General features: G+C 40.9%; 1 protein-coding gene across 9 annotated transcripts in view; it reads left to right on the top strand.

Moving 5' to 3' along the window:
• Positions 1-21,920, top strand: part of PLCE1 (phospholipase C epsilon 1) — a 323,759-nt gene that overhangs the window by 165,665 nt on the left and 136,174 nt on the right. For all 9 annotated transcript variants that reach the window (XR_015241745.1, XM_086680410.1, XM_086680402.1 and 6 more), the window contains one exon: positions 9,465-9,781. Coding sequence is in view for 8 of the 9 variants with exons in the window: in XM_086680410.1 (XP_086536536.1) it covers positions 9,465-9,781 (317 nt within the window). In the remaining variant the exon portion in view is untranslated. The remainder of the gene's footprint in view (positions 1-9,464; positions 9,782-21,920) is intronic.

Here is a 21,920-nt window from a genome sequence, read left to right on the forward strand (position 1 = left end):
ATTAATAAGAATTGTGAGGTTTTTTTTTTTTTTTCTGCTATGAAGCTTTTCAGTCCAGTAAACTGTTTTATCTGAATATGGTTTAAATAACAATTGAGGCTTATGGTTTTATCTTTTTTTTTTTTAAGTACTGACTTAGAAATAACATGCTTCATTGATTTTGTGAACTCATCTTTTTCATTGTAGTATTGAGGACAGGCCAGACACATTTGTTGCAAGATTGATTTCTTACTCTGAAAACCAATAACAGATAATGAGAAAGAATCACCAATTACCTAACCTTTCTGTAAACCCATTACTTCCCTGTTGAAAAGCAATTTTCAACTCTGCCTGAGATTAGTGTCTTTAAGCCAACTCTAAATCTTTTGCAAAAAGAAATCAACATCCTTCCTCTGCTGTCTTACTTTATAATTGGTATTGTACCACTCAAAGTCCATTAAATGTGCAGTTGATAAATCAAATGCTTAACTTAAAAAAGTAAAGGGACTGTCTACAAAATTAATCAAATCAAAGAAAAATGGATAAAGTAGATACCATAAAAATTTTTTCTACTTTCTTCCCTAATTTTAATTTGAAGTACCTTTTCAAAAACAATATTTTAGTATTTATTGGAAAAAAATCTGAACAGCTCAGATGCTGAACCAGCTTGTGTCTGTAAGAAGACTGAGATTTTGTTTTCTGGATGAATTTTTCAGTTATCATTTTGATATATTTTTAAAACACTTTACTTGTACAGTAGAAAATAGTTTTAAAAAAACAAAATGTGCAATCTGTAAACACTTACTAGTTTGGTATATACTGGACAGATACGCAAACATATGCCTACATTTGTAAAATTATTTTTCCTCCTAATAGGATCATATTTTGTTGTTCCCAACTTGGCAATTTTTTCCCCGAAATTTATCGTGAAAAATTTTCAATGTCGGTATGTGTAAATTTGCCTCACTCTATTTTTTTGCAAGAATTCCTGTCAGGTAAAATCCTGGAAGGGGTATTGTTAGGACAAAGGATGTGCTGTTTAAGTTTTGGTTTGCCTTCCCAGAAAGCTGTGCCCGCTTCACCAACACTCAGAGAGCGAGAAGGAAAGGTGAGTTCCAGAAGCAGAGCTCTTGGCAGCTACTCTGGAAGGTTTACCTTGGTTCAAAAACAAACAAATGCTAAGTGACCATCAAAGTCTAACACAAGTTCTATGCTCTATTTTCCGTTGAAGTCACATTCCTGTAAGGCATAATCCTGCTATTAAACAATAAAAATTAAACTGAGTAAATTTGAAGATCTCAGTGGCTTTATTAAGCTACTCGTTTGTGAGTGGACAGCATCCCACCTAGCAAGTACAACAGAACCCCTGGGAGGAGTTGTATAAAACCCAATGCTTTTTTTTTTTTTTTTTTTTATTTATATATGAAATTTATTGTCAAATTGGTTTCCATACAACACCCAGTGCTCATCCCAAAAGGTGCCCTCCTCAGTACCCATCACCCACCCTCTCCTCCCTCCCACCCCCCATCAACCCTTAGTTTGTTCTCAGTTCTCAACAGTCTCTTATGCTTTGGCTCTCTCCCACTCTAACCTCTTTTTTTTTTTTTTTGTTCCCCTCCCCCATGGGTTTCTCTTAAGTTTCTCAGGATCCACTTAAGAGTGAAACCATATGGTATCTGTCTTTCTCTGTATGGCTTATTTCACTTAGCATCACACTCTCCAGTTCCATCCACGTTGCTACAAAAGGCCATATTTCATTTTTTCTCATTGCCACGTAGTACTCCATAGGAAGCTGGGTGAGGTATGGGGGTTATTAGTAAAAGAAAAGGATTGTTTCAGGCAAGGTCACCTTCCCTTGGGGGAAAGGGCGGGGGTCTTATTAGGTGGATTACTTCATGTTTTGGTGGGGGGGGGTGATAGAGAGGGCCCACATGACCGATTACTTCAAGGTGGGGGGGGGGTGATGACCAGAAAATTCCAGATTGATTGGCTTAAAATTCCATTCCTAGAGAGGTTGAAAGTGCAATTAAATCTTGGTTTGCTCTCCTGGGGGCAAGTAACTCCACCTTGGGCCTATGGCTTTTTTTTTTTTTTTTAACAGACCCGGCAGGAAATCAGGGGACTCCATCTTCCCTTAAAAGATCCCTCAGAATGCTGAGGGTAACAGAGGGCTGACCTTTGAAGTCAGAGCTGAATTTTAGTTCCATCTCCATATCAGTTGCAGAGTGTCTTCAGATAAATTGCTTGACATCTCTGACTTTTGTTTTGTCACCTATAGAATAGGGATAATCACACTTGTCTTACAACCTTCTTTGTAAGAATTAAATGAGTTTCTTGATGCAAAGGGCTAATAAATGGTAGAGAGGAAGAGGTAGGTGATAGGTATTGCTAAGAAAAGGGCATCCTAGATGATAAAGTTTTAAAAACTTTTGCAAAAATCCTTGATTAGGGGTGCCTAGGGGGTTCAGTCAGTTACGCGTCCAACTCTTGATCTCATCCTTGGTGAGTTTGAGCCCCTCAGTGTGGAGCCTGCTTGGGATTCTCTCTCTCTCTCTCTCTCTCTCTCTCTCTCTGCCCCTCCCCTGCTTGAATTCTCTCCCTCTCTCTGTCGCAAAATAAATAAATAAACTTTAAAATAAAGGAAAACACTTGATGAAATTGCTAACATTCTAGTTAATATATGCTATGTAATACTATACTTTCTTCACCCCACCCACCATTGCCCTCCTCCCCCACCAGCACTATATTATTGTTTATCTGTCTCCTGTCCTACAGTGTTGTGTGTAAACAAAGATCTTTTCTTGTTCACTAAATCCCAACATCAATGTAGCCTGAAACAATCTTGCACATAGTAGGCACTGAATAATGAATGAATGAAATTTCTACTTAAGCCTTTCTTAAACCCATTCAGATGTATTAAGGCCTGCCCTTGGACACAGATAGCCCCCAAGGTAACTCAGGCTTGGCTGGGAGTAATGCAGAGTACTGGGCCAGGAGCCAGAATCTTCTGATGCCCACTCAGCTTTTGCCTGTTCCAGGGCTGACCATTCACAAACTGGATTCTTGGGCAAGGCACATAATGCCTGCCTGTCATGACATCCTCACATTATGCTAGAGATTATATGAGATTCGTTGGTAGACCAAGAAAGACCAAATGCCTTTAGTTTTAATATGGACCAAAAAGCAAAAAGAAAAATAAATGGGAAATGGCAGGTTTTGCTGAGCTCAAGTCCAAGCCCACAGAAGTACTTTCCCGGGCAAGTACGAACCCTGGGGCAGGGGGTAGGTTTCTGGGGGAGGGAGTTCCCCAATGACACTATACCCCAGAGCACTGGGGGAACAATTGTCCAGAAAAAATGCTCATCAAGTTTAGAGGCTTTTCTGTGTTTTTCTGGACTGTACAATTTGTAGACAGCCCCCGGGAATAGCAGCTTATAATCAAAATCAGGGACTTTCTGATTACCAGAAAGGAAGCAAGAAACGAGAGGACTCTGGGGATGGCAGGGTGGAGCCTCTCAGAACAGCATCCCTTAAGGGAAGACATGGCCCAGATTTCCCTCTCTCGAGGCAGGCTGATTGCTTATATCCAACTGGAGACCCCAAAATCTAGGATGATATATTTTTATGTATGTGTTTTGATCCTCCCACTACCCACATGGTTTCTTCATAGAGTCCCAGCAACAAAGCAGACTAAACTTCCCTGGACACTACCTAACCTCACGAACACCTTAAGCCCTGTTCTCCCATTGAGAATCACTGAGTGTGGCAAGTTCTGAAGGGACTGTAATTCCCACGTAAATGATATATAGACATCAAGCTTGAGGAAAGCTACTGCGTCCTGTGATAGTATTGTCCCCTTGTGGGAATTATTAAAGGCTCTGAGAAGTACTGCAGTTAAAATAGTGGTGGTGTGGGGGAAGGAATCTTGTTTAACTTTGTTTAACCCAATATGTCTCTAAATTATTAACCAAGAAACCATGCCCTGCATAAAAATCACTGTAATAGTCTTTGGAAAATACTCGCTTAAAGCATAGGAACATTCTTTTGAACTTATAAGAAGGAAAGGAAAGGGCACTTGTAAGTTTCTGGGTGCTATCTTCTAATGTAGTTGTAGTGATTGAAGTGATGGTTCCAGACTGACCAAAGGGAGAACTACTTGCACTCTAAGGTCAAATCCTTACCTTTGGAGTTTGAACAGTTTATTTGATCAGATCATTCCAAAGAACAAGCACTAGAAGTTGATTTATATTAATATCACTCTAGATGCGTCTAAAAACCAGAATGTCAGTATGGCATTCTGTTGTTCCAAGAGATCATATGCTGAGCGATCAGCACATGACCTCTAAAGTCCCGTAGACCCTGATTCAAATCTCTGCTCCTGGCGTATTTCTTATGTGACCTCTCATGTGAGCTTCACGTAATAATACTATCGACTCCCTGAATTAATTGATATGAAATGTTTAGTTCAGGAAGCTAATATCGAGCAGGGAATCAGAATTTGAAGATACTGGGTCTCGTGGTAAATATTTCCAAGTTGGGACTGTGTCCAGAGATACAGCCCTATTCTACTATAGAATAGCAAGTAACTGAAGAACATAGAGCTACGATAGCAAGTAACTGAAGAACATAGAGCTACGAGCAAACATTGACTGTGAATTAGGTACGTAATTTTATTCACCATGAACTTTCTAAAATTTTTTTCACAAGAGAAGAACTGTAGCATCCAGGGGGCTTTATGAATTTTGCTCCACAATTAATAAGGAAGCATCAAGGGTCATGGAGCCCTGGGTTTTTCATCCATTGTAGAGTTGTCCATCTTGCAGACGATTGGCAGGGGGGTAGTGTGAGGATGACTTAGAGCTGGGAGCTGGGGCCATGTGGCATGTGAAAGGCAAGGTTATACGGAGAGCTCAGCAAGAATGAGAAAAAGTGGAAAGTTTCTAACAGCTGCTAAAAGTGTGGAAATTGTGGGACAGAAAATTATGTCCCAAGATTTCTGGGATGTGTCTTCATGGGGCATGATGTAAAACCCTGAGTACTTCTGCTTTAAGGAAACCTACACGAAAGGTCTACATTATGTTTCTAGGATTCTAACATCAGATTTGTGTTTCCTTTGAGTGTGATGTTATGTTTATACTGAGACACCTGGGGCCATGGCATTTATTGGGGTTACAATGACCAGGCGTCTTTTTCTTCTTTCATTCAATTTTTTTAGGTCTCCTTTATTGCTCTTTCTCACCAGCCAGCAGACTCTATTCATCAGAGCATGTGATTCCTATCTCAAGATATATTGCATTTATAATATATTATCTTACATCATTTGTATAGTTTATTAAATTTTCTCTTACATATTAGATAAGTGATTTCACAAGATATAGGAGCTCCTTTTCTTTCACAGAGTGTTATACTTTGAAATCATGTTTCAGAGTTGGTTACTTCTGGGAAGACTTCCCATATATGGCTAATTCCACTGTACATAAATTATCAATATCCAGAAGCTGCTGTCTGCTTGTCATCAGGCCACATTCTGACTCAATTTTCAGGAAATCCAGTTCTTTCTAAAGCATTCAGAAAGTTGGAGAGCAAAGCCATGTGGGCCATGTAGATTTGGACACTTGCTGTATTTTAATTAATTTCAAATAAGAGCTTAGAGAGAACCAAATATAATTTGGTATCCCTTACTTTCCACTGTAGTTGATTTTTGGCAGGTTGGTCCAAAAGACGGATAAAAATGGCTACAATAAATCATTGTATTCCTTAGTCACCCGTTTGCCTTTTAGAATCAAAGAGAAACAATAATTTGGATACTACAGTTTTTATACAGAAGACAAAACAGAAAGTTCTTACTGGAATATATTCAAAATAGGATCAGGAGATCAGTGGAGAGCAGTGTAGTTCAAACTTTAAAGTTTTCTCCTCACAATTTTTGTTAGATTGTCACTGAGAGCACTCTTGCAAAAGGGGAGCAACTTAATTAAATAGCAAGTATCACCAAGAACTTTTCCTGAGCTATGCTTCAGAGGTGGTGGCTGAGCTGCATGGGACAGGATGGGTCAAGAGAAGAATGGCAGAGCCCAGACCATCAACAGAGATGCCCTGTCAACGGGGTGGTCTACGAACTAGGAGCTCCCAGGGCAGACCTGGTTTATGTCTTTCTCTCCCACATCATTACAGATTTATTAATTTGGGCAGACGGTATGGCCTACTTTTGGATCAGAAGATATGGTCACCATACTTACAGAGGAAAGTACAGTGCCCTTCCCAGAAGGTACACAATGAAGGGAAGGCTAGAGAAGATGTGGACTTTAAGAGAGAAGGGAAGTTTTATTAGTTTGTTTTTAAGGGTAAAGGAAACTGAACACTTGTGTAAGCAAAAAAGAATCCGTGGAAAGAAAGGGACTGATGGTGGACATAACCACAGAGGCAAGTTGAATAAACTTACTCACAAACCTAGGTGGGCCTTGGGGAGGAGGAAGTACAGACCTTTCTCAGAGAAGGAGGAGAAACGTAAGAAATAGGGCCATTTGAATTCACAGAAGTAGTCCCTGACACTTGGCAGTTATCATAGTGTATAAACATGTAGTAGGTATCAAATGTGGTAGCTACGCTTGTGGTGAGCACAGCATAGTATTCAAACTTGTCAAATCACTGTGTTGTACACCTGAAACTAATGTAACATTGTGTGTCAACTACACTCAAAAAAAATTTTTTTAAGAAATAAATAAATATAGGGGCGCCTGGGTGGCGCAGTCGGTTAAGCGTCCGACTTCAGCCAGGTCACGATCTCGCGGTCCGTGAGTTCGAGCCCCGCGTCGGGTTCTGGGCTGATGGCTCGGAGCCTGGAGCCTGTTTCCGATTCTGTGTCTCCCTCTCTCTCTGCCCCTCCCCCGTTCATGCTCTGTCTCTCCCTGTCCCAAAAATAAATAAACGTTGAAAAAAAAAAAAAAGAAATAAATAAATATAAGGAAAATACAGGTGGGTTTGGGAGTGTCAGAAGAATAGAACAGCTCTACTGCAGAGGTAAAGAGGACAGAGTTATTTAGGAAAAAAATTTAAAAATTCATGTCAAGTCTGAAACTGCCCTGAGAGCCCAGCTGAAGTTAGGTAACATAAATTAGCAAGCATCCCATCACCAAGTAACATCAATGTCATTGTCATCATATAGCAGCCCAGAAGCCAATTATGCATGGTCGAGTTTGCCAAACATTGAGGATTGGGAAGTAAGTACGTGGTGGAAAGTCAAGGTGACTCGGGAGGGCATCTTGGGTGTTGTGGGCGCCATGTTAAAACTCTAAGGTTGCACCCAGACTAAGGCCGGGAACTGGAAGTCTGCCAAAGACAAAGAAGGTTTAGTAGAAAGGGAAGAAGGGAAAAGCAGTCAGATTCAAGGCCAAGGACTTCAGGGTTCAGTACTACAGGGATGGAGCACTTTGGAGTGATGATTCCAAGGCTGTCAACAATAGAGATTTTAAAAAGAGTCAAGGATGCTAAGGTTTGAATGTTGACGAAGCCTTCCTTTTTCACTTTTTTTTTCAACTTTATTTGTTTATTTTGAGAGAGAGAGAGAGAGAGAGAGAGAGTAGGGGAGGGGCAGAGAGAGAGGCAGAGAGAGAGAATCACAAGCAGGCTCTGCATTGCCAGTGCAGAGCCCAACTCAGGGCTTGAATTCACAAACCATGAGATCATGACATGAGGCAAAATCCAGAGTCACTTAACTGACTGAGCCACCCAGGCGCCTGGACAAAGTCCTCCTCATGAACTTTACCATTGTCCAGTGTCCAAGCCAGATGACCGCCGGCAATGAGGAATGCCATGCCATCTGAAGGGCTTTATTCTGCCAAAGGGCCAATAAGGCTGTTTTAAGAAATCGGGAATGTAAGAAAGATTCTGGGGAAATAAAATGTGGTCCCCTCATGAACCACTATAAGAAGCATGAAGAGGAGCTGGCCAGGAAGGGACCTCTGGGAAGGAAAAGGTGTGAACTGGATGAGGAGTAGGAGCAGTTTGGCCTGCACGCAGATCAACGTTTCCTGAGGGGCTCCCAGCAGCTCTGGTCTACACAGAGTGGCTTAGTAGGTGTGACATGTAAAATGTGACTCTGGGGAAGCACTGGATTAAGCAATGTAAATGGATTTCTTTACTGCAAGACCCCTTAGAGCCTTTAACAGTGTACCTGTGTGCCTCGTGTTTCCAGGAAGAGGATTTGTGACATGAATACATGACATTTCCCCAACTTAGCCACAAAACTGATCATACTTGGGACGTTCTGTTCTAGTGCTCATCATAGGTTTTTGAATAGCTTTTTACATGGGTGGATGGATGGATGGATGGTTGGTTAAGTAGATGAATGAATGAATGAATGAATGAATGAATGACTTGTAGGCAGGAAATTAAGAGACAGATAGGGAGGGGCGCCTGGGTGGCTCAGTAGGTTGAACGTCCGACTTCGGCTCAGGTCACGATCTCGAGGTCCGTGAGTTCAAGCCCCTCGTCGGGCTCTGTGCTGACAGCTCAGAGCCTGGAGCCCATTTCGGATTCTGTGTCTCCCTCTCTCTGCCCTTCCCCCATTCATGCTCTGTCTCTCTCTGTCTCAAAAATAAATAAACGTTAAAAAAATTAAAAAAAAAAAGAGATAGGGAGAGTGGTCAAAATAAAGTGAATTTGTGCTAAGGGAATAATTTGGAGCCTATGAAGGCATTTGGTTCTTATGTCTAATGCACTGGCTGCTCTCCCTCCCTCACCAGTTTCTTACTGCCACTTGTGGATACTTCCATTATCATGGCTTCTAAGCAGAAATTTAAAAACCAGCACACCTGTGTCGGGAGCATGGGGACAAATGTGGGTTTGAGAGGCAATCTATTATTTATTTGTTCTATTTATGTAGATACATCTCCTTATTACCTATTCCTCCCTTACTTTTACAAGTGATTCTGTCCCTGCAAACCTCCAAATGGTTCTCAGTGGAATCAGTCTTTGAGGGTGGAAGGTTGGCAGGTAGACTGAAGCTTTGAACCTTGTGTGCAGAGAGTCCCCGGGGACTCCTGGGTGTTTACACACAGGGTACGCATACATACATGTACATGCCTCTTCCCCTCCAGCCTTCTTTCCTCTTCCATCTCAGTTCCTGTGCCCACACCCACCCTCATTTCTTTTTACTCTGGTGGTTAGCACTGGTGGATGAGGAAACAAATGGTACCTTTTCCTTCCCTACTACTCTGCAAAGTGTCACAGTGAATTAGAGAATGGTGTGTGAGACCAATTCCACTTCTGAAAATGGGAAACTGAGCATTTCCCCACCCACAGGGGGCAGGAGCAAGCAGGCAGGACAGTTATCAGAAGGGTCTCCATAACAAGATAGTATAGAACTATTCACCAAGCAGAAACTTGCTTAAGAAACCTGTAAGATTTCTAGTGGCTCTCAAGTAAACATCTGTTGTAAGGATATCAACCTTGGTGTCACCACAACTTTCATTGCTTTATTTCAGAACGTCAGCCAGGCACCTCCATGGCCAATTCTAGTGCCCTCCCTTCAAGTTCAGCTGGGATCAGCAAGGAGCTGATTGATCTGCAGCCCCTCATTCAGTTCCCAGAGGAAGTCGCCAGCATCCTGATGGAGCAGGAGCAGAACATTTACCGAAGGGTCTTGCCAGTTGACTACCTTTGCTTCTTGACCCGGGACTTGGGCTCTCCAGAATGCCAGACATCCCTGCCCTGCCTCAAAGCGTCCATCTCAGCATCAATTCTTAACTCCCAGAACGGAGAACACAATGCCCTGGAAGATCTTGTGATGAGATTTAATGAGGTAAGAAGCCACTTGGAGATGTGGTGATTCAATTGCTAGTAAGTGATTTTTAAACGTATTTCTCCTTTTAGGTTTGTCTGTTATTGGTGTCTCATCTACCTGTTGGTCTTGTGACTTCCATGGTGGCTGCTTTCTTTCCAAGCAATGAGATCAACAACACATTGTCACCCTCCCTGTCACTTCCCTCCAACCTGCCCTTGGCCTAACTGATCCTATCTCCACCAAGTCCATGGGCCTTCTCCCTTTGGACAACCAGTCCAAAATACTCTCCCTGGGCCCATTTTCCAATATTCTCCTCATTGTTCCTACAAGTGCTTTTAAAACCACATATCTTTGACAGTGTGATCTCTGGCCATGGATCTGTCTAGCCCACCCCTTCTTCGACTATCAGGGCTTCTATGCAGAAATTTAAAAACCAACACACCTGGGTCAGGAGCATGGGGACAAATGTGGATTTGAGAGGCAATCAATCACCCCACTCCTGTTCCCTGCATGCCATCAAAATCCTCAGCCCCAGAAAGTCCCTCCAAAGCCTCTGAGACCTTACCAGAACCCAGAGCTGGTGAGAACAGTTTTGACCAGAGACTGGAAATACTGGAACACTTGAGCAGAAGACACTGTGAGAGGTGTAGGGGCTGCTGGCTGAGTGGAAAAGAGCCAATGGTTGACATGGTGTGGTCCTGGACCAAGGAAGGAAAGGCAGGTCTCCATCTAGTGCCGGGACCAGGGGATGCTGTGCTCTTAGGCTTACAGAACATTTTCTTTCCCCATATAACCCCACACCCAGAGTTTTCTGTTCTACATTTTCTTTCTTTTTTTTTTTTTTTTTTAATTTTTTTTCAACGTTTATTTATTTTTGGGACAGAGAGAGACAGAGCATGAACAGGGGAGGGGCAGAGAGAGAGGGAGACACAGAATCGGAAACAGGCTCCAGGCTCTGAGCCATCAGCCCAGAGCCCGATGCGGGGCTCGAACTCACGGACCGTGAGATCGTGACCTGGCTGAAGTCGGACGCTTAACCGACTGCGCCACCCAGGCGCCCCTACATTTTATTTCTTTTAGGCTTAATTTCTTTTTCTTTGAATGTTAAAACACAAAATTTCCATCTGCGTTTGTTGATTGGCTTAACTCCACAAATAGTTTAATTTAGTAATCCAGTAAACTACTAAAATGCTGAGGTTGCCCCTGATCTGTGTCCCATATATCTCTGATGGACAGAAGACCAGTCAGACTTTGTTACTTAAAGCCTTTCCAACTGCGGCAGCTCACCTCACAGCCTCCACAGCCTGCCGATCATGACTCCAATGATGGTGGTAAATGTCAGTGACCGTGATAAGGCCCAGTGGATGCAGAAAGTGTTAGAGGCTGAGTCCAGGCAATTCTGTGTCCAGACATGCCCCAAACAGCATTCCTCAAAAGGAGATCTGTTATCCTCAGGAATTGCTGATACCGTCTGGCATTGTCATGCTCATCATTTTACACGTACCATTTATTTGCTCCTCCCAACAACCCTGGGAGACAGATACTCTCATTAGCCCCATATTACCAATGGGGACACTGGGGCACCAGGACATGAAGTCATTTGCCCGAAGTTACATAGGTGGTCGATGACAATAGTGATATCCAGACCTACATCATCAGGCCCCAGATCCTGGGCTGTGAACCACTACACTACCTGTTCCAGGCTCACGTGGAGGGGTGGCACTTGATCCCACCCCAAAGCAAGTAAGTAGACTCTGGGTGTCTACTTGAGAGCCTGTGAACCACACTGCCCCTAAATCGCTTTTTAAAATAAATCTCCTGATGTTCTTGATTTTCCCTACTGATAAACACAGGGTGGAAAATGGAAGTTCCAGTAAATTGAGTGTTTTATTAGTAGATTTTACTGTATTTTGTGTATTGCTTTAAACTTCCAGATCTACTCACTCTCACGGCCTTAGGACCTTATCCTTGTCCGTTGTTGTTTTCGTTGTCGTTCTAATTCTACCTGAAGTTTGCTTTGCCTGAACTTTTAAAGTCTAATTTTAAATTAATTTTGGAGAAAGAAAACTTCAGTTTCTTCCATTCACTCCCATAACCTTGGGAATCAAAGATGAATCAGTGATTTCGCTAATTCAGATTTAGTGATGATACGAAGCACAGCTGGGTTGAGGCGTGCTTTGGACTATCTCTGAAAATAGTTTAGCTAAGCAACTTCAGAACATAAACAAGATTTCTGGGAAAACACTTAAACTACTTAAGAGAACAGTCTGTTTTCAAGTATTCTCAAGCATCTATTTTCATACAAATTATGAGTATGCTGATTAAAAATCAGTCCTATGTATGGTCACTACAGGCAGATGAGAAAAAACCTCCAGTAGGCAACACTGGCTAGCTAACTTCTAGTTGCTTTATATACCTTAGTGTAGAAAGAGAATTAAAATAGAATTCTTAAATTCAGATTTTCACATGGTTAGAAGGGTCTTGCCTCCAAGGTAGTGTGGCTTTACCTTCTGTAAAGAAAAGGGAGGAAAGGAGCTAGCATTTATTTACTAGGTGCTCTGGACTAGACATTTTCACATTTTAAATCCCATTTAATCCTCATCATGGTTGTGTAAGGTGGATGTCATTATCCCTGACTCACAAAGAAAGTAAAGCTTAAATAGCAAAATAAATAATGATAGTATTGGGTTATGATTCATAGAATAAGTATTTATGAGTCCATACTGATATAAATAAATGAATAGCTAAAATAATAGGAGGGGAGCAGTAGCTCTTAATTATAAAAGAATCAATTAATAAATGTGGCAGGATGAGAAAAATAGGAAATCACCATTAGGATCCCCCAGCAATAAATTGCTACAAGCAAGAAGCACTGATGAATGCTAATATTACTGGGCAAAATTATGATGAGAAACAAGATACTGGCTTAGCCTAAAAGTATCTCTTCACAATGGGTGCCCAGCTGGCTCAATAGGAAGAGCACTTAACTCTTAATCTTGGGTCGTGAGTTCAAGCCCCATGTTAGCTGTAGAGATTACTTAAAGAAATAACTAAATAACTAAAAATTAAAAGTATCTCTCCATAAAATATTTATTAATTTCAAAAGGGAAATAGAACAGTGGAGACACCCAGTATACACGTAACCTTAAGTAAGTGCTCCAGATCAACATGACCAGTAATAAAATATATTGACATATAACTCTTGCTACAGTGGCTCTCCTCTCTACTTGTTAAATTATCAAGTTCAAGGGGCTCCTGGGTGTCTCAGTCGGTTAAGCATCCAACTTCGGCTCAGGGAATGATCTTGCAGTTGGTGAGTTCGAGCCATTCATCAGGCTCTGTGCTGACAGCTCAGAGCCTGGAGCCACCTTTGGATTCTGTGTCTCCCTCTCTCTCCACCCTCCCCTGTTCATGGTCTCTCTCTCTCTCTCAAAAACAAATAAACATTTTTAAAAATCTTTTAAAATAAATAAATAATAAATTAATTAATTAATTAACCAAGTTCAAGTTTATAGTAAAACCAGAATTGCTAATTGGGAATTTAATTACTCTTGAGTCTCCTTTCCCTTTATCCTCTCTTTCTACTTCCTTTCTAAATCTCCTGTGCATCTATTCTTTTTCTACTCTTCTTTCTGTTTCTATTTTTATCTGATTTCCTATTATCACTCATTCATTCATTCATTCATTCACTTAAGACTTACTTATTGAGCACCTCTTGTGCTATAGCCTTCTCTTTTTTTCATCAGTGTGGCAAACATATTCCTTTAAATAGGAAAGTGGGTGATGGGCATTGAGGAGGGCACTTGGGAGGAGCACTGGGTGTTGTATGTAAGCCAATTTGACAATAAATTATATTTAAAAATATAAAGTAAAAAAAGAGAAATTAGCAGTATATGATAAAAATCGACGACATTATAAGACCATACTTTGGTTCTGTCAAAATTGGATACACAAAATAAATGCACTGTCCTCCTTGGAAGAAAGATATATATTGCTTGAAACACTGGAGAATCTCAAAGACAAGAGAGAATATTAGCTCCATGGCAAGAGTGCTAGTCACTTAGGGGAGCAGTGAATGCGTTTATTTATGCATTATTCAGTTAACATATTTTCAGCACTTCTCAGAAGCAGGACACCATGGTGGATAAGCACTGAGGAAAATGAGTAACAGTCTGCGGCTGCCAGAAGCTACCAGTCTTAAATTGTAGTCAGGCACGAGCACAAATCACTACCAAAAAAGGCAGAAAGTACGTGCAGTGTGAGTGGCACAGATGTGGGAGCTGGGGTGTCTGGATGGGTGATCGGAGCTTTCTCTGCTCAGCTATGGAGGTTGGGGCTGGGCCTTGAGGGATGGCTGGGATAGAGGGGGAACATCACAGGGAAGGGAGGATATTCTAGATGAGAAGACAGCCTGTTGTTGTTATGAGCAAGACTCATTGTCTAGGGAGGCAGCTTGCTCCTGATTGTCATTTGAACATGATCCTGAGCTAGAAGTTTCCCAAATTCTAACAATACTTTACACAATGACTTAACTGTAATGTGGGGAAAGGGGAGAAAATCCCTGATGCCTTTCGGGCAATGTTGCATAACATTTGTTCTTAGGAAAATATGGTTAAAATGCAATTCAAAGTACAATCATAAAATAACTGGAAAAATGGCTTACATGAAGGAAGGCCAGGAGATAAATCATTTAAAATCAACTTACAAGGGCGCCTGGGTGGCTCAGTCAGTTAAGCGTCATACTCTTGGTTTCGGCTCAGGTCATGATCTTGCTGTTTCATGAGTTCAAGCCCTGTGTTGGGTTCTGCACTGACAGTGTGGAGCCTGCTTGGGATTCTCTCTCTTCCTTTTTCTCTGGCCATCCCACACTCATGCTATCTCTGTCTCTCTCAAAATAAATAAAATAAATTAAATTAAATTAAAATAAAATAAAATAATAAAATAAAATAAAATAAAATAAACTTAGATTGTGACTTGGAAGCAGTGTTTCACCCTATTCCTCTTTCTCCTGCCAACATCGAGACTGGTGCACACCAGAGTAACTTTTTAAAGACAGTCCTCTCTTTATCCTCACAAGCAAACAGAAGATGCAAGGGGTCAGCCCTCAAGCCAGTGGAAGTTGGATCTGTGGGAGTGGGGAGTAGGCTTAGTCCTGCTTTGCTTGATTTGGGAGGTAGGTCTTCATGAACCCTTTTGATCTGGACACAATCTGTAGCCATACTCTTGGTCTAAATCTCCAAGAAACCTGTGTTCTATCTTTCTCTTTTCAAGTTGAGCAACCTCACTTCCTAGCCACCCATAGTCTCTTGCTTTGACAATTTCAAATCATACTGGGGGTTTTCCCCCCATTTTCTTCCCCTATCCAGCCTCTACTCTAGCCCACATTCCTTTTGATTTTACTGTTTTTTTCATTTCTTTTAGAATAAATTCCAGAGCCATTTATCTTTTCTAGAGGAGACAGGCATTTTTTGGTAGATAACTTCACCAAAGAGATCACATACTCAAGCACATGAGCTGAGAAGAGATGAGAAGCTACTAAAGGTTGAAGACCATCTTTACTCCCTTTGGTTTCACACCTTTCTTCCCCCCTCACTCCTGAGGGCTATGGTGGAACATGGGGGTTGGTGGTATTCTGGGATCAAATTTCTGAGTCACTAGTTCTCAAACCTTATGCCTCTTCAACATGGCCCGCTGCTTCCTGTCTTATTGTTCACCCATTGATGACCTTGGTAGTTAGAACTCATCGTGGTCTGCATCTACAGCTAGGCCTCAGAATCTGTCAACAGAGTGAATTTTTGGCTCTATAACCACCACTGCCCACACCAGATGCTCTTTTGTGTAATAGATAATTGATTTCTCTGACTGGGTACTGGTTTTCAGCTCAAAAGGTTCACTTTTCCCTATGGCCTGAGAGGGCAGTTTTTGCTTGTCAAGTAGTTCTTGGCAAGAACATTTATCTGAGCTCCGCTTTTGGACCAGGTGGTCCAGGGGAAGGTCATGAGCCCAAGATTTAGCCCACAGTTATTCTGAGACCCCAGAAGACTCTGGAGGGATTCTACTTAGCTCTTTGCCCCAGGTGACATTCCCTGACCTCCTTCTGTTTGGTCATCATCAACCTATTTCTCCAGCCACACAAACGCCAGCAGTCCAAAGTGACACTCAGTTGTTACTTGATCCCTCTGTCTTGTAGGTTTCACTAGATGTCAGTTCAACAGTTTAAAGGCCCATCCCTCTATAAAGAATGCCAAGGTGCAGCTTAACTTCCTGGGAAAGAACTGCAAGAATAACCATCTGGCCAGAGTACAGTTGTTTCGGCCTGGGTCCTTTCAGCCAGAATCCTTCATAAGTGATGATCACTTTGGCATTTTCCGACATCTAAAAGTATGTTTGGTCATAGCCAAAGAAAGACCATTTCTGCACAGTAAGGAAAATGCATGACATATGATAATGGTGGGGATTGATGGGGGAGTGTCTTCATGCCCAAGGGTATTCTTCACTTGAAATATTTTGGAAAAAATACTATTTTTTAATTTGTATATTCAATCATGTTAGAAAAAGTTCCTCTCAAAGATTCCTCTCCCCCTTTTATGCAGACAACCAAGTAAATCATCTGTTTATGGCTGCTATACAAATTTATTCCTCATATCTGAATATTCTTGGGGTGGATTGCTAATAAAGTCCCTTAAGGGTAAGGGAAATTTCAGGTCACTGTGAAAAACCAGATTTCCCTTTGGGAAAGCACATCTCCCCAGAGGCACCTCCAAAATTAGACACTATATTCATTCTCCAGAACATTTCACCATACCTTCCTGAGTTAACAGAAATTGTAGTCCAGAAATTTCTGAACCAAAAAATACAGTAGGCAATTAAACTACAAAGACTCAGCTGTGTAAGGCAGTATTCTAAGAGCAAGGTTATTAGTAGGAGGCTAATCTTCCTGGAGACTGGCAGCAAATTGTGCTGGGCAGTTCTTGAAATCAGCACTCCAGGATTCTACTCAGTGACTCTCAGTGAATAACAGGGCTCAGAATGAGGAGGGGCTTCACAGCACATCATCAGTCAGGGTGCAACTGTAGGGTCAGCCTTCTGGGTTCTAATCCACCATTCCCAGATGCATAACCTCAAGCTAACTACCTAATCCCTACCCTATCTTTAGATGAAGATAATAATAGTACCTACCTCAAATGGGTTATGTGAGTATACAGAGAGATGATATGTGTAAAGCATTGAGGACCTAAGACACAAATGGTTCAGTGTTGGTTACAAAAAAAAACAAAAACAGGGGCGCCTGGGTGGCTTAGTCGGTTAAGCGGCCGACTTCGGCTCAGGTCATGATCTCGCGGTCCGTGAGTTCAAGCCCCGCGTCGAGCTCTGTGCTGACAGCTCAGAGCCTGGAACCTGTTTCAGATTCTGTGTCTCCCTCTCCCTGACCCTCCCCTGTTCATGCTTTGTCTCTCTCTGTCTCGAAAATAAACATTTAAAAATATATACTTAAAAAAAACGAAAACAAAACTCTAAAACTAAGATAACTAACAATAATAGTAGATCCCATTTCTTTTATAATGATCTCTCCAGTTAACAGATGAGAAAACTGAGGCACACAGAGGCTTATTAAATGACCTGAAGTTTTTAGAGCTAGGATTTGAATCCAGATGATCTGGCTTCCAGAGCCAGTGTTCTTGGATCGTCTATCTTATGCTATTAAATCAAAAGCTGAAGGAGCATTTTTTCCTCAACTTGGTTCTCTTACTCTGATAAAAGCCATTTTCTTTATAGGAGGACTCAAAATATTCTTTATGATTTCAGCATGTATAATGAATTTGACATCTTTGTTGACTTTAATGCATGGGCTCACTTCCTGATATTGAAAATGTGGCATCTCTGAATTGAGAGGCTGCGGTCCTAGAGAGGGGGAAGATAATTGCATCTCGAGGTGTTTGAGAATATTGTCCCAGAAGAACATTGGGATCAGTTGTCATCTCTACAGGATCAGGCAGAAGGGGGATTTCAGGTCTTTGGCTTTTAAACTTCCTTTCCTCTCGTGCCTGAGAATGTAGGATACCAAAACAAAACAAAACAAAACAAAACAAAACAAAACAAAACAAAATTATTACTTTATTTCTTTATCTCCCTCTCTTGACCACACCTCTCTATTGTATTTTTCTCTCACTGTCTACTTCTATTTTGCATGAAACCTATGCCCCAATAGAGATGGCTTTTGAAATTCAAAATTTTAAGTCCTGAAGTCCATGTGTACTTCCAAAGGACCAGGAAGAAGGGAAGCTATGCTCAATCTTAGGACAACAGGAGAAGTGGTGGAGGAAGGCTGCCGTGCACCTTGGAATCAGGACTTCCATGCCTGCGCTCATTCTTCAAATGTCTCATGTGATTCCCATGAACAGTGTTTTTCACTGATTAGCCAAATGAAGGCAAGGGCATCAGAATATTTTTAAAATATATACATGTTTGTAGCCTGCTCCCAGGAGTTTCTGACTCCATAGATACATGGTGAGCTCGGGGATCTGTGTTTTTCAAAAGCTGTCACCAGTGGTTGAGAATCACTGCTCTACACCATGAGTCCCACTGGAATTCAAAGAGAAGAACAAAGCTGTATCCCAAAACAAACAGGGGGACAGTGATTCCTGTCTTTGGGATCATCCATTAGTGCAGAGAGTGGAGAGTTGTCCAAAGTAAATTTTAAATAAATGTGGTGGCTTACTTGCTTGTTTTCTCTTTCCCTCCTTCCTTCCTTTCTTCTTTCTGCATTTTTTTTTTCATTCTTCGGTACTCATGCTGCAGTGCAGAACTTGGTTTTGAAATATTAAATATCCAAACTCTTTTGTTACTATGACTGGATATTTGTATTCTCTTAAGTTACTCTTCTTAAAGCTCCCATCATGTGTCTAGGATTTAACCAACCCAGAATGAGAACTGCCAATTGACTGGTGGGGGCCTGTTTTATTCTGTTTAAAGCAGGCATCAAGTCAGTGCTTCAGTCCTGGGACTGATAGAAATAATAATGAATGCAATGGAAATTCACAAATAGGCAAATAAGAATTTTGACATATTTGAGATATATTGTTCTTGTTGTTGTTAATTATTATTATTATCACAAATAGTAAAAATGACTCAGAGAAGCAGCCCTCTGTCACCTCAAGGCCCAGCGTTCTTTGCCATCAGACATATCACTTCAGTGACATTGAAACTGTAGGAAGACCAGACATGTTTTAGTTCGAGACTAGGATTTTGAGCTTCTCTCCAGGTCTGCATTAACTGACCCTATTAGGATATTTAATTCAGCTCTTTCAAAAACCATTCTCTTAGAGATCTTTACTGCACATGTAGGAGCCAAGGAGGAATGTATTTATGCTTTGCCAAGAATCTACATTTGCGCAAGAGATTTAAACATTCATAAATCCAGTCGCTTTCTCAGTGCCTCCCCTTGGCTTTTTTCATTCAACAAGATTTTATTGATATACTTATATATACTTACACTTATATACTAGGTGCTGTTTCATGCACTGGGGAGACAGCACAGAACAAGACACACCGAGCCCCTGCCCTCACAAACTTACATTCTAACAATGTCTAAAAGGCATGTCAAATGTGGCCAAAATAGAACTACAGTATTGACTTCCCACTCCTCCATTCATATACTACCCATTGTCTTGCCCACGCTATCTTCCCCATGTTAGCATCTACTCAGGTGCTCAAGCTAATAACTTAGGAGTCATTCCAGATTTGTTCTTTTCCCAAACCCTTAACATCCAAACTATCAGCAAGTCCCATTTGCTTTGCTTAAAAATACATCCTGGATTGGACCACTCCTTAACATTTCACCCGCCACCACTGGCCACCATTGCACTCACCTTTAGTACTACTTTCATGCTTGAATGCTGTAAAATCTGTTCTCCACCCAGCAGCCAGAGTGAGCGTTTATAAACATAAAGCAGAGCAGGTCACTCCCTGCTAAAAATCCCCCAATGGCCTTCCCTTTGCATTTGAAATAAAATCCAAAATGCCAAGACCATGCATGATTTTTCCCATCTTCTCCACCTTAACTTTACCTCAGCCACCCCTTTCTCTGACTCTGGTCTAGCCACATTGACCTTTATTCTGTTCCTGGACGCACAGAGCTAGTTTTCTCCACATGGCCTTCATATTTGCTATTCTTTCTGCCTAAGACCTTCTTACCCTGGTCATACCACAGCTGCTGTCTTCTCTTGCTCCTGTCTCGGCTCAAAAGTCAGGAAAGCCATTGACTTGTTTGCTTTTATCCTTAGAAACTTTTCAAACATGTTTATTGCTGTATGTCTGGGTTTTTTTTGCAAAGTGCCAGCTATATAGTAGATGCTCAATAAATATTTATGAATGCATTATGCTAGTTGATGTTGACAGTTGTTTACTGTAATACATGCTATTTATTAGAAATACACCAAAAAAAGCAAGACATGGCCTTTCGTTTGAGGAATTTACAATCTAGTTCAAGGCATTTAAAACCTAAAATATTGAATAAATATACACCAAAAAAGGGTAGTGTAAAACATTAGCTACCATGTGAGAGATCATGCTTAGAGAAGTGCCATGGGTTAGTGGAAAGAGTATGATTCTATTGCTAAGTCTGGATTTGAGTCCAGGTCTGTCACTTACTCACTGTAGGACTCTGGGCAAGTAAGTGACAAAAACTGATTTTAGCTTCATATTTCTTACCTGTAAAATGGGATAATTTTATCTTCACATGGTTATTGGGACATTTAAGCAAGAAAATGTATATAAAATCACCTAGCACAGAATACTCAATAAGCTAGTGTGATTCCATGCCACATGACAGACAAGGACGGTATGTGCCATGAGAGTAGAAGAGAGAGGGCACCAGACGCAGTGCCCTTGATGATGATCAAAGGCTTCAGAGCCTTGGAGGTTGAGAAGGCTTTTGCCAGACACAACTCTGAACATTATTATTGATGAGGTTTCAGAGGTTATGTTACATACCTCTGTCATCCACCAAATGTAGTAATCTCTCCCTTGCAGATTCTTACCCAGATTTTGCTAAAAATTTTCAAAGACAGAGTTCAGTCCATTTTAATGAGCGTGTTATGTTGATGGAGCTCACTTTGTTTTAAAATTCTTCCTTAAATCAAACTGAAATATGCCTCCTTATAAATTCCACCTGTCGTTCCCAGAAGAATAATAGAAATTATCTTCCTTTGTTTGGTTCTCTTGAGGCTGGACATTCCCCATATTGTCAAAACATAGCATTTTTCAATATCCCTCTTAAAAATGAGGCCCCTAGTCTGTTCTGAACACTAAGACTCTCTCTTCTTGTAATTAGGTCATTCTCCTGCTCTGAATGTCTGCTAATTTGATTACTTTTTTTCTATAAGCTGTGTCTAATTATTAGCCCACCTGAAGGTCAACTAAAACCCCTAGACTTTTAGCATGCACATGGCCAAGTTCATCTTTTCTCTGTGCATAGGTTGTTTTGGGTGTTGTTTTCTTGCATGCATGTAATCTTTTATATTTAATTCTACTAAGTTTTATCTTTTTGGGCATTCAAGCCTGTCAAAAAATTTTTGGTTATTAATTAATTTTTTTCATACTCAGGCTTGATATATGTATCTCAGATGTATTTATTCCAATTATTAGTAAAAATGTCAAACCAAATAAGAATTAATAGGAAGCCCTATGACACATCATTAGACTGCTCATTAGGTTGGCCTTACACATTAATCCCCTCTTTGCAGAGTGTTTTTAACTTAGATGTGAATTTTCTTAATTCTGCCATCATCTACCAGAGGTTTCTTATTTTGTCTCTCAGTATAAACTTGAGATACTCTGTGAAATAACTTCCTAAAACCAAGACACATCCTTGATATACAAGTCAAATTATCCTCTCAAAAGAAAAGAAAAATGTGGTTAATTTGACAGCTAATTGAGGATGGCTAATTTTTTCCCATTTATTTAGATGATGGTCATGATGACGATGATGATGGTGGTGATGGTGATGATGATGATTATGATGGTGATGATGATGGAGATGGTGCTGACAGTAGAGAAATTAATAACTAATGTAGCCATTGCTAACTGTTTCACTGGGCACTGTGCCAAACACTTTACATACCTAATCACATTAGCTTTCATACAGTCCTGATAGATG

The sequence above is a fragment of the Puma concolor genome, chromosome D2 (genome assembly GCF_028749965.1).
Source record: "Puma concolor isolate L17-30 chromosome D2, mPumCon1.1.hap2, whole genome shotgun sequence".
NCBI classification, from domain to species: Eukaryota; Metazoa; Chordata; class Mammalia; order Carnivora; family Felidae; genus Puma; species Puma concolor.